The sequence below is a fragment of the Cnephaeus nilssonii genome (genome assembly GCF_951640355.1).
Source record: "Cnephaeus nilssonii genome assembly, chromosome: 1".
NCBI lineage: Eukaryota > Metazoa > Chordata > Mammalia > Chiroptera > Vespertilionidae > Cnephaeus > Cnephaeus nilssonii.
In genome coordinates, this window is record NC_137072.1 from 18,971,034 (window position 1) to 18,983,475 (window position 12,442).

Genomic DNA, 12,442 nt, shown 5'->3' on the forward strand with positions numbered 1-12,442 from the left:
CAGTAAGCTCGATGTGATTCGCTTCGAATAGGATCATACAATAAGCAGGGAAAGAACACACTTCAGAGATTCCCCATAGAATTTTGCCGGTGGCCCTCAGGCTGCAGATTTTACTGGCTTTCTGGGAGGAAGTGAGCTAGGTGCGATGAGATGACTAAGACAGAAACTGGCGAACATCAGTGATCAGAGTTATCAGATTGCAAATGTTTAGGAGGCACAATGTGTTCTGATGAAATTTCCGAGGCTGCCCACTAAAAAAAAAAAAAAAAAGGAATTTTAGAAGATTTCTTAGTGCCAAATTAAAAACAGTAAATATTAAGTATAACTTAATTAAGGAGGACTTGTACATCATTAAGGGAAAAATGGAGAGGGTGTATCAAAAGTATAGCAAACTAGAGAAAGTAAAAGAAATTAGGTCAGAATTGTTGATCTGTTCCACAGGCATTTCTTGAGCAGCTACTATATACCTGTCTCTGTGTTATATGTTGAGAGTATAAAGATGAGTTAGTCTTCGTCCTTTATCTTGTAAAGTTAATCTTGGTACATGAAAATGTAAAGAGATTAGTTCTTTTAGATACTGGTGAAAAAGCTTCCAAATTGGGATACTTGCTTTCTTTCTCCTCTTGGGCTACTTTTTGTTTTGAAACCAGAGAACCGATGGGTCCGGGCTGCCAGTCACTACTTGAGCCCATTAAGCAGAGACAGGGTTGAATCCTATATGAGCATTTATTCCAATAATGCCGGCAGTATGGGAGAGCAGCAGGTCACCCACAAAAATCTGCTCTGCACCCCATCCCCCATAAACCAGCTGCTTATATGGTACACAGACAAAGATTACATGGGGAAGTGGGAAAAAGGAATAAGAATGGGTATAATGGTTACACATTATAGGCAATGTGGGCAATGTGGGCTGGGGGTTTGCAAAGGGCAGGGGGCATCGGGGACTCCATTGTTGCCTTTCCGCAACAAACTTGGTTGTTAATCTTCCCAGGTGAGGAGGATGGGCTGCATTTCCAGGTGAGCTCCCGGGTCCCGTGTACAATTCCCAGCCAGGTTTGAATGTGCTTTCTTTAATCAGAACAAAACAATCGTGGTTAACAGAGCACGATTAATATTTCTTATTAGTATTTCTTATAACTAATAGCTAGTCCCCAATATTCTAATTCTACCCCTAAAAGTTTCACATGAAGGTCAAGTTTCCAAAAGCATGAAAGGCATTGCTCTGGTCAGAGGTGACCTTTTCGTGTAACACACGTCCCACTGAAAAATCCGGACAGTGGCATATATTACCAGTGAAGAATTTGAAAACATAGTATGATGTTCTGTAAATGAAAGTAAATATATATGTAATACTGTTCTGTATGACTCACTAACTAACTCTAGATATCTGCTTAGTTTCCTTTTAATAGCAGCCAGTGTGTCCCTACCAGCATTCCCTGCCCATCATTCATAAGCCCACTAAATGATTGTACTTTCTAATACTTACAATGCTGTACATAACAGAAAGGTCTTGGTATTGTTACAGATATTACCAACACATTCTTTAATCCTCCAGAACCCTCTGAGAAATATAGTTAAACTAACCAATGTTTTTCTCACAATAATTGTTCCAAGAAAGAAAAGCTTGCTTTAAAAAAATAATGGAAGGGTTATTTCAGGATAAGACAATGGAAGATGATAAAAAAAAAAAAAAACACCAATTATGAATTCCAAGAAAAAAAGTAAACAGCTCTAAGAGGAAATATAATTATAGGACACTACTTCACTCTTTATTGGGGAAAATGTAAGCAGCACAAGAAGTTAGAGTCATAACAAAGTAACTGCATTAGGGATGGGGAAAGGAAGTGAGTTAGTGTGAAAGAACTAAATTCTCATCTATTGTGCAATACAGCAAATAGATGATATCAAAAATTATTAAACTGAGAAACAGAAGTTCAGAAAAAGAGAGAGATTTTAAATTAAAAGAGAGTTACAAATCCAGGGCATAATCTTAGATTGACAAACCAACTACAAAGGCAATTTTAAGGGCAACTGGGGAAATTTAAATATGTACTAACTTTTATATGATAATAGAAATTGTCATTTTTCTTAGATGTGATAATATTTAGCTATGCATAATAAAGACTATCATGATAACTTTAATATATTTTAAAATACATAAACATTTTAAAATACTTTAAAAAGGCACACATCACATTTTAAAAACCGACTTTTCTATTTGATTTTGAACATCACCTTGATTTCAAAATGTGGTTAAGTAATTTTGACAATATATCTCTGGATTAGTACACAGCCACCGCTATATCCTATAGCTGAAGCTAATCTTTTCTAAGATGACTCTTGCTTTGCAAGATTCTGAACCTTCACAAAACAGATTTAATTACTTTCAGTGCACTTTACTTAATTAGGCAAGAATTCAGACAAACAGATTTTAGAAAGGTTTTTCATTATCAGATAAAAACTAAAAGAGACTGAACTAGGAAATTAAATTGACCAAATATTCTCCAAGTATTCCAATTGGTTAATAGGCATAGTTGGTAAGTCTCGATCAAACTAAAAATCCACATCCTAACTGTTATGGGTTGATGGTTAAGAGCAGAGCAAATGTGTGGAGAATACCAAGGGGATTCCTGTGTCAGTAAGAGTCTCAGGGTAGAGGGGACACTGGGAACGTGACCTCCTTTAAAAATCAACAAAATAATCTTACATTTTAGTGATCAAATTACAATTTTTAACATGGGTTTAACGAATAAAATACCATACCTGAGAGAAAAACACTTCTAGAAAGAATTTCACCTAAAAATGCATTTGACACACAAAGTAATACGGTGCGAATTTAACAGACTTTTTAGTCGGTTGGTTAACATTTGTATCACTTCAATCTCCTTTCCAGTACTATAAGGACGATATCTAAGGTGTAAGGCTTGATCCAATTTTTAAACTATTATATGAATAATTGGGATAAATGAAAGATCATTTAAAGAAAGAAACCGATACACTAAGGGAATATCCACACCACTTAGTTAATTGGAATGGCATAATAACACAGTCATATTTTAATCTGGTGGGACGGTGTTGACATGTAACTACTAATCCACTTAATTGGTTGATTTTAACTCTTCAATAAGTATAATTAATTATTATCCCTTCATTCAACAAATAATTATTTAGCATATATATACAGGTATATGTGCTGGGGACTAAGAATACAGTAACAAACAAGATAAATATGATTCCCACCCTCATGGACTTTATACTCTAGTGGGAAAGACAGGTCAAAAAAGAAATTTAAATGAAATATAACCAGTGTTCTCAGGGGAGAAGTCAATGAATGACTTGAAAGCACATAGTAAGGAACCTAATCATGTCACTGAAAATATAAACCAGGCACCTGGCAGCCCTCTCTGTGTCCACCCCCTTTCCTCAGGGTTGAAAATTCGAGAGTACGTGCAGCATCCCAGTGACGTTGGCTGCGCAGGAAAAGGGCTGTCCCAGCTGAACACATGATCCCTCCGCTGAGCACCATCTCCATTAGCGCTGCAGTTTATGCCGGCTTTGTTTTCCTGGAAAATGCATAGTAGGCTTTGTATCCCAAAGAATGCTTGCTGGGTGAGGCACTTGCCAGAATTATGAAGGTGGGATGACTATGGGTAGCTCTTCAGACAGGTGACAGGGTCGAAGATAAGCCTGCTCCTAACCTGAATATAAATATTAATAAATATTGCAGCACCAAGTAATTCCGGAGAGACTATTAAAATGAATCTGGAACACCTAGATTATCTCCAAGCATTTGGGTTAGATGAATGGGGGAGGACCAAATAAGTAAATTGGAAAATTCCACCTGTGAGCAAAATGTGTGCTGATCCTGTGAGCCAGATTTTCATTAGATTTGAAAATAACTGGTGTGGTTTTGTTTGTTTGTTTGTTTTTTCAGAATGTCCTCATTGTTGAGGTAAACTGACTTTTTACACATATTTGGAAGTTGAAAGGATGAATGGTGAGTTTTAAAATATAGAGCTTGTTATCAGGTTGCCCAAGGATTTATTGAGTTCTTCTGTGTGCATGGCTCTCCAGATTTATTGAGTAGGAGCAAACTAAAATTGTTTCGGTCTTTCCAAAGTAGCCTAGTGACTTGAAATAACTCATTTAAAAGGTTTATATATTTAATTCCACACATGTCTAAATTGGTTATTATACCCATTTGTGAATCAGACATTTTTACAAAAGAGAAAACTAACCCACAAAGCCAAATTTACTTAACACTCAAGCCAAGGTTAGAACCCTCTTCACCCTTACCTCAGTGTTCTTGCTAATGACTTTGAGCAATTCTAGCTTCAGCATCCGAATCACAAATTTCATCAGTTTCAAAATGGCAGTCCAAAGGAAAGCTATGAATTAATTTAATTGGTTCTGTTTAAAAAAGAAGGAAGAGAGGGAGGAAGAAAAGAAAGAGTGGAGGGGAGAGAGAGAGAGAAAGAAAGAGATAAAGGGAAGGAAGAAAAGAAAAGAAAAAAGAGAAAGCACAGGCCCTGGGGCAGCAGTGGGCTGCAGATGTTCCTGTTTCCTTCAAGAGCACACCTGTCTTATCAGCTGGCAGAGATTCAGGGGAGCTGTCTTCAAGCTTTTGTTACACAATTGCCTGTGTGTGCCATATGTATCTGCAGTTCTGGCTCAGACATAACCCATGAAGTAGACCCTCTAGCCAAACGAATTGCCCAACTCTGGCTAAATTCAGACCTCTTGTTTTGATAATCAGTTCCTGACAGCTGATTTCTGTCCTGAGGACAATAAATTGCTGCTGCCCATTCTGCTTTAATTGAGCAGCAGCTCATCAGCGGAGATGAGCCTCAGCTCACTGCAGGCTCGCACCCTCAGAATTCAAGGGCTGTCACCAGCTGCCGTCCAGACACATCTCACTTCCTAGCCGTGGAGTCCCCTATTGAGTGGGGAGGGCAAGGGGGAGGTGTTTATCCATTCAGTGTATTCAGATGTACATCCCTGGCCCATGAAAATTCATGCGTCCTGTATTGTGTCACATAACCTCAGGGCCAAATCGTAGTCCTTGAATGTGCGTGAGCGAGTCCAAATGTACTGAGAGAGAGCCCCACATGCTCTCCAAAGGCTGAATGTAGACCTTCAACCCAGCTCAGAGTTTGAGGAAATACTCACCAATGTATTTTCCCAACCCAGCTTCCAGAAAAAAGCACCGGTCCAAAAAAATAGAACCAATTTTGCCTCCTACTTTGACTCCAATCGATCGAAATTCTAATTAGGATGCATTATTAATAAGGAATATAATTATCTGCCTGAATGAAAAATCTACTATGCTGCCCAAGTGCATTGGGATAAATTTGTCTGTTCTCTTTGCAAAGGATGTTGTGGGAACGAGGAGAACCATGAAAGCGCTGCGCGGCAGCATAGAAAAACACAAGCCCAACGTGATTAAGGTGGGCAGGTGAGGAGGGCGCACATCACTGTTTCGGTCTTTCCAAAGGAGCCCAAGAGGGATGCTGGTAGGGATGCTGTTTTCAGAGAGTGCAGTCCGTTCCAAACCAGTGACCTTCTGCTCTGGGGTGTTGACCACACTATACACACAGCCCATTGGACTGCGGGCCTGAGAGAGAGGAAAGGGAAGAGCACCTGCTTTGCTGTGGCTGAGCCCCTCTTGACTCTGCCCCGAGCTGTTCCCAGGAGCAGCTGGCTGGGCGCCGGGGCCAGGGCCCCCTCCCTTCCTTTACTGAGAGCCACTGAGCTGGTGCCGCAGTAGCAGACGCGTGAGTTGGAGGGCTGTGATGATGCCCCGTGTGCTCAAGGGGGGGAAAATACATATTTTAAATACTACATATTTTAATGATATTTCATTCTATTTGCAATTCACAGAGATTTTCTTTGGATCACTAATGCTTTTTTTTTTTTTAATGATAGTTTGTTAGTGAAGAGGATACCTAGAAGTGATGGCTTTAGACTTGACTGTTAAGTGTTTTTGGTTTTTGTTTGTTAATGGGTTACCTTGAGTTGGTAGTTGGTGTGTAAGAAATTCCTATTTGTCGGCATTCTGTCTGAAGTGGAAGCTGCATAGGTTTGAAAGACCCACAAATTCCCAGCCTTGCTAGCGAAACTAGAACTCTTTCCAAGCAGGGGCTTACATTTCCTGCCTCGCACCGCTCACAGGAACTCAGTTGTGTGCATGGGTATTTTGATTTTGGGGTTTTCCATAGCACCTTACCTCCAAAGAGCTCAGAGAATCGGTTTCAGGTGGAGGAGGGAGACTCGTCCTCTCTGGACTGACACAGGTGCACAGGATTCCTGCCATGGCCACCACAATCAGACATGGGGAGGCCGGGTAACGGTTCAGAGGCATTCTCATACCAGGCAATGCACCATGCAGACATGCAGCGAGCCTGAATTTTAGCACACGAAGGGGAAATCCAAGACATCTCCCCACCACTCCAAACAAAAGTTCAGTAAAACCAAGAATTAAGTGAACAGCATAGGGAATATAGTCAATAATATTGTAATAACTTTGTATGATATCAGATGGTAACTAGAGCTATTGTGCTGACCATTTTGTATTGTATGAAAACATCAACCCATGCCCAGGTGCAGTGGCTCAGTGGTTGAGTGTCTACCTATGAACCAGGAGGTCACGGTTCAATTCCCGGTCAGGGCACATGCCCAGATTGTGGGCTTGATCCCCAGTGTGGGGTGTGCAGGTTGCAGCCAATCAATGATTCTCTCTCATCATTGATGTTTCTATCTCTCTCTCCCTCTCCCTTCCTCTCTGAAGTCAATAAAATATATATTTTAAAAAAAACATTAAACTGCTATGTTGTACACCTCAAACTAAGATCGTATTGTATGTTGACTATAATTCAATAAAAAAATAAAATATAACTTCACAGAAACAACAATAACAGAGAATTAGCAGAGCAAATATCTATAGACACTATCTTCACACTTGCCTTCATACGTGTTTTGGAAGACTTTTCTCACCTAGGGCAGGAGGATAAACAAGCAGCTTGATTATTTATTATTCTAACACTGGAGGTGATTTTTTTTCACTTGCATAGGCAGACTTCAGCTTGATTTTTATAACTTACATTTGCTCTCAAGCCTCTGGGATAATTTGGCCACAGTTCTCATTAGCAAGCTGAACAAACATTGCAGCAAGAGAAGCATGCTATGGATGGGTAATGTGCCAGTGCTATCTAGCCAGTGACTCTTTTTCGAAAACACAAGTTTCATTCCTATGTGGGGTGTATTAAATCTAGAAAATGTCCATTCTGGGCAGATAGACCCAATAGAGTGTTCCTGTCCAGTTACTGGCTTGGGGAATATAATCTGGATATAGTTAAAGTTGGACATGGTTAGTAAACAGAAATCTTCTAAGGAAATAATGTAAGACATTGCTCAGAAAAAGTTTTAACTGAAAGACATTCACTTCAGACTTCCAGGTAATTATAAATTTCTGTGTCACTGATAGTAACAACATTAATAAAGTAATAATAGCAACCACTAGTAAGTGGTTATGATGTTCCCGACTCTGTTCTAAGAGCTATACACAGATTAACACATTTAATCCTCTAAGGTAGATGCTAAAGTTATGCCCACATTACAGATGAGGAAATTGAACATAACAAGATTAAATAGCTTGCCAAGGTCACATAATTGTAACTGTAGAGTCAGTATTGAACCCAGGCAGTCTGGTTTTAATCACTGCTCTTACGCTTGCAATATACCTGTAAGTAACATCTGCAATTGCAGACATAAGAGTAGGACTTGCACCCATTTACCAGCTAGAGACAGGTCACTCTGGCTCCCATCCTATTCAACCAAGTCTCCCTCTTATTCCATGACTCTGAAGGTTTGGCTTTCTCAACTGGCTTTTCCCAGTCTGAGTTGCCATGCCTGTTCTAGGGTTTGCATTGCTCACTGTAAAGTCACTATTATTGCTACAGTCAGCGTTTCCTAATGTTCTTTTAGCTAGCTCAGAATCCCTGTTTCTTCTTTCTTTCTGGATTTCTGAATCTTTGTGCTTTTTGTTCCTTTCTCCTAATTGACTCTTTTCTCTATGTCCAATGACATCTGTTCTTCTGCTCGTCCATCTCCTCTGATTATTTTTCTCAAGAACCTACAGTTTGGTTAGTCAAATAGTGACACATAATGTAGTCCCCCAGAAAATAAGTTCCTTGCCTCTAGCATGTTCTGTGAGCAGGAACCAGTTGGTTTCTCCATGTGGAAGCATCTTTGGTCACAGGAATCAAAGCGGTGGTGGGCAGTACCATGGAGGTAACTTTCTCAGGGTTCTAAGTCCATTGGCTGCATCAAAGTATCTTATATAATAAAGATGTAATATGCAAATGGTCGTTATGCCATGAAGCGTAATGACTGACGGCCTAACAACCAGATCACAGATCAGCAGGAGGGTGGGGCAGCGAGCTACAAGTGGGCAATGGAGAGCTACAGGAGGGGGCAGGGCAGCAAGCTATTGGGCAGGGGGGGGGGGCGCTACAGGAGGGCAGAGCAGCTGGAGGAGAGCTACTGGAGGGCGGCAGCAAGCTACTGGCGAGCTACTGGCGCATGGATTATTGCGCAGGGCTACTAGTAGTTTCATAAAAGCAGGCAAGTGTATTGCTCATCTGCAATACTGTGACAAACAAACACAGACTCAAAAACATTGGAAGGAGCTTGAAAAATCATTGGACCATAGCACATTTATTCTGTTTCAAGGCCTCCAATAAAGAGAGCTATGGTCTTTTCCTTAAGGATCCTTTTCAATAAAAATAATATTCCTTTCAATAAATTCTTCTTTTGCTTAACCTGAGTACCTTCTACTGCATTTAAATCCATTTACTCTCCTTCTGCCCTTAATAGAGATAAAGAGCTAATCGTTGTCATCTGCATTGGGAACTCCAAGCAGTCTCTTCCTCAAGCTGAACAATTCCATTTCCTTCATATTGTCTCCCAGGTTTTGCTTCCCAGCTCTTTATCCTGCCGGGGACACTGAGTGGTGTGAGGATCACCTCTTAGTTGCAACAGCCTGCACACCTACTCACGTATTGCAGTATCGTAATACCTCCTGTGTGAACTGCACTTTGTGCTTTTCAGAGTGTTTGCCTTGGCATGATGCCATTGGTACTGCTTTGGAACAACAAGCCTACATTACTAACTCATGTATGTTTCTTACCATCTACTGGGCTGCCTGAACCCTTTCTCAGCTCCAGATTCCAGAAGTACAGTCATTCTTTATTGTATGTTGGCTTGTTTGTCTTGTCTTCCTGAGTACTCACTCGGGTCCAGGTCCCTGCTGGGCTCGTCCTATGCATTGCTTATCACGTTTTTCACTTGCTTCTGCCTAAATGAAAAGTCCTCACCATTGAAGTGTCAACACTAACATATGGTGGCTTTATGCTTGTTATCTAAATTTTTATTTTTTTTTTCTTCTCTCTCCCTGCTCAGATGCTGGATTTGAGATTCCAAACTTATTTGTAGTGGGTTATGCCTTAGATTACAATGAATACTTCAGAGATTTGAAGTGTTGCATGCATATCCCTTCCCCCATTTCACAAGGACTTTACAGTTCCATCAATTTAACTAATTACTGAAATAGTAGTAATGGTGGCTGCCATTTATTGAGTAACTTCTATGTCAGGATATTCTGGGCACTTTGCATGCATAATCTCAATTCCCTCCCCCCACTACCCGGCAAGGGAGGAATTAGGGTGATAGAAGCAATTATGATTATCTCTTTTTAATTTCTATTTTTATTTTTTATGAGTTCTATTTTATACTAAAGAAATAAGGAAGCCAAAAGCAGAACTATGGCTTGGTATTGATTTTTCTCCAAGTCATTGACTATGCCTACTTACCCATATAATCCTATAATAAAAGCCTAATATGCTAAGTGTCCAACTGTTCGTTCAATCGTTCGACCAGTCATTATGATGCGCACTGACCACCAGGGGGCAGACACTCCAACCAGTAGGTTAGCTTGCTGCTGGGGTCCGGCCTATCAAGACTGGGCAAGATGGGCTGGACATGCCCTGGAGCCCTCCTATGGTCCCTCCCCATGCCTGATGATGCACCGGTGGGGTCCCTCAGCCTGGCCTGCGCCCTCTCACAATCCAGGACCTCTCAGGGGATGTCGGAGAGCTGGTTTCGGCCCAATCCCTGCAGGCCAGGCTGAGGGACCCCACCGGTGCACAAATCCGTGCACTGGGCCCCTAGTAGTAAATATTCTATAACCTATTTTGTGTCAGAGGTTGAAATCTAGCAGGTACCAATTCGAGTGGCCTGCAGCTTGCTCATAACTATTCCCAATTTGGGGGCAGTAGTTTTATTGGCGGCAGGAACAGCACCAGATGTTACACTGGTGGGATCACACTGGACCTGGGTTCAACAACATCGGTACTTGAGTTGTGGCTAAGAAAGAATTTAGAGCCAAGATTCAAACTATAAGAGAACATTTATTGGGAAAATCACAGAGGTATAAGAAGTAGAAGAAATGGGTTTAGGAAACAAATTATGTAGGTAAAAGAAAGGCCCTTGGAGCTTAGAAGTGAGGAAAGTCTAGGTGACACGCTTCGGGGTTTGGGGAAGTGGAGGGGGAAACTGTGGTGTGCTCCCATGAGGGAGAGTGTGATGGGTTTTCTGTCCTAAGGGTTTTAAAGATGGAGATTTTAGGGGAAGTCCCAGGGGAAGATCTCAATAGACTATTCACAGATATTCACAGCAGCTTTTCAGGTGTGTCTTTCAGGGTCGAGGTCTCCACTGACTGATTGGCTGGCACAGGGGGTCATTAGTCAATGCAGCTGGCCCTGAGGTTAGCTTGTCTGGTTTTGTTGCTCTTCTGGGCCTGGAGCTGAAGCACAACTGAGGCCTAGATGTTATCTCTAGGGAGGAAAGGTCAGGGGTCCGAACCGCAGGAACAGCGATATGCTAGGAGAGGAAAGGTCACTCTGGGGACGAGGTCCTATGCTACAGTTGTCCTTTGCTAGGCACCCAGAATTTTGCACCCTGGTGACCTTCTGTACCTGGCCCATCGTCCTTCTTCTGCTTATGACTATCTAATTGCCTACCATAGTTTTCACATATAGACATGGACCCCTGGCTGTGTGGCCCTGACCATTACTGAATGATCTAGACATCTTACCCAAAACAGACCAATCTCTCTCTCTCTCTCTCTCTCTCTCTCTCTCTCTCTCTCTCTCTCTCTCTCTATCTTTCCCTCCCTCTCTCTCCCCTATCCCCTCTTTCTCATTAGAAACTTAAACCAAAATCACAGAGACCAAGGAGTTTGGGGCTTAACCAATGGACTGAGGTCTGGAGCTACCCCTATTCCTGTCTTCCATTTCCTTCATTGCTCAGCCCTTTCTTTGCTTCTGTTAGCTAACCAGTATCTTACCAATAAATCTCCCTATTTTTCTTATGTTAGCCTGACTCCATTTCTGTTGCTTGCAACCAAAATATTCCTGACACATTTCTTACTATCCAAAAGGGTCAAATAAGAGTCCATATTATTTTTATTATGGCTGTTTCTCCATTCACCTTAGGGGCTGTAATTTTACCAGTAGGAGACTTTTATCTCTACCACAGCTAACCATACTGCTCCCTCAGCATTTCTGGTTGTTACAGACTTAGGGAGCCAAATTTAGAAAAAGGCTCAAAACTAAAACAATAAAGCATTTTTGTCAAACATTTGAATGGATTTCTTTAGATGTTACACACACACACCCACACACACACACATACACACTCACAAATACACAAATATCCTATATAATAAAAGCCTAATATGCAAATCGACTGAACAGCGAAACAACTGGTGGAACGACCGATTGCTATGACTCACACTGACCACCAGGGGGCAGACATTCAACGCAGGAGCTGCCCCCAGCCCACAGGCCCCAGGCCAGCCAAGGTGGGTGCCAGCTGAGGGCCCCCAGATTTCCCCGTCAGTTGCCCCACAGATCGTCCCTGATCTCCAGCCAGGCCTAGGGACCCTACCCATGCACGAATTTCATGCATCAGGCCTCTAGTATTTAAATAAACAGTAACCAATACAGGATGATGGTCTTTATTATTGCATAACATTGTCTGTGCCTCATATTTTGTTAAGAAACTGATGCATTATTAAATTCTTTATTGATTCAGCACATATGTATGATCAATGAACATGACAAAGAAAAGTATGGAGTCTAAAGAAGTAAATTCTCTCCAGATAACATCATACTTACAACTACATTCAGGAAGCCACCGTGTAAAGTTTGTCTCCCCAGGCATCTTCACTCAGCAGGGCAGAAAAGAAAAAAATGTTTTCATGACAGAGCTTTCTTTTCTGAGATTATAACATAAAGAGTATCAAAAGTTCTTAAGGAAAAGAAAGCAATGTTTTTATTTGACTTGTTCCAAATTAAACACTCCGCCTTATGACTCATGAGTT

The 12,442-nt window shown here is 41.3% G+C and overlaps 1 protein-coding gene across 1 annotated transcript in view; it reads left to right on the forward strand.

Annotated features, from left to right (window-relative positions):
* The window catches only part of PRTFDC1 (phosphoribosyl transferase domain containing 1), a gene marked incomplete at its 3' end in the record, with an annotated part of 98,756 nt that extends 86,555 nt beyond the window's left edge, over positions 1-12,201 (forward strand). Inside the window, 5 exon segments of the mRNA XM_079772735.1 lie at positions 3,935-3,952; positions 5,373-5,455; positions 5,926-5,972; positions 9,460-9,530; positions 12,154-12,201. Of these exon segments, the coding sequence (XP_079628861.1) occupies positions 3,935-3,952; positions 5,373-5,455; positions 5,926-5,972; positions 9,460-9,530; positions 12,154-12,201 (267 nt within the window).
* Positions 12,202-12,442: the final 241 nt, after the last annotated feature.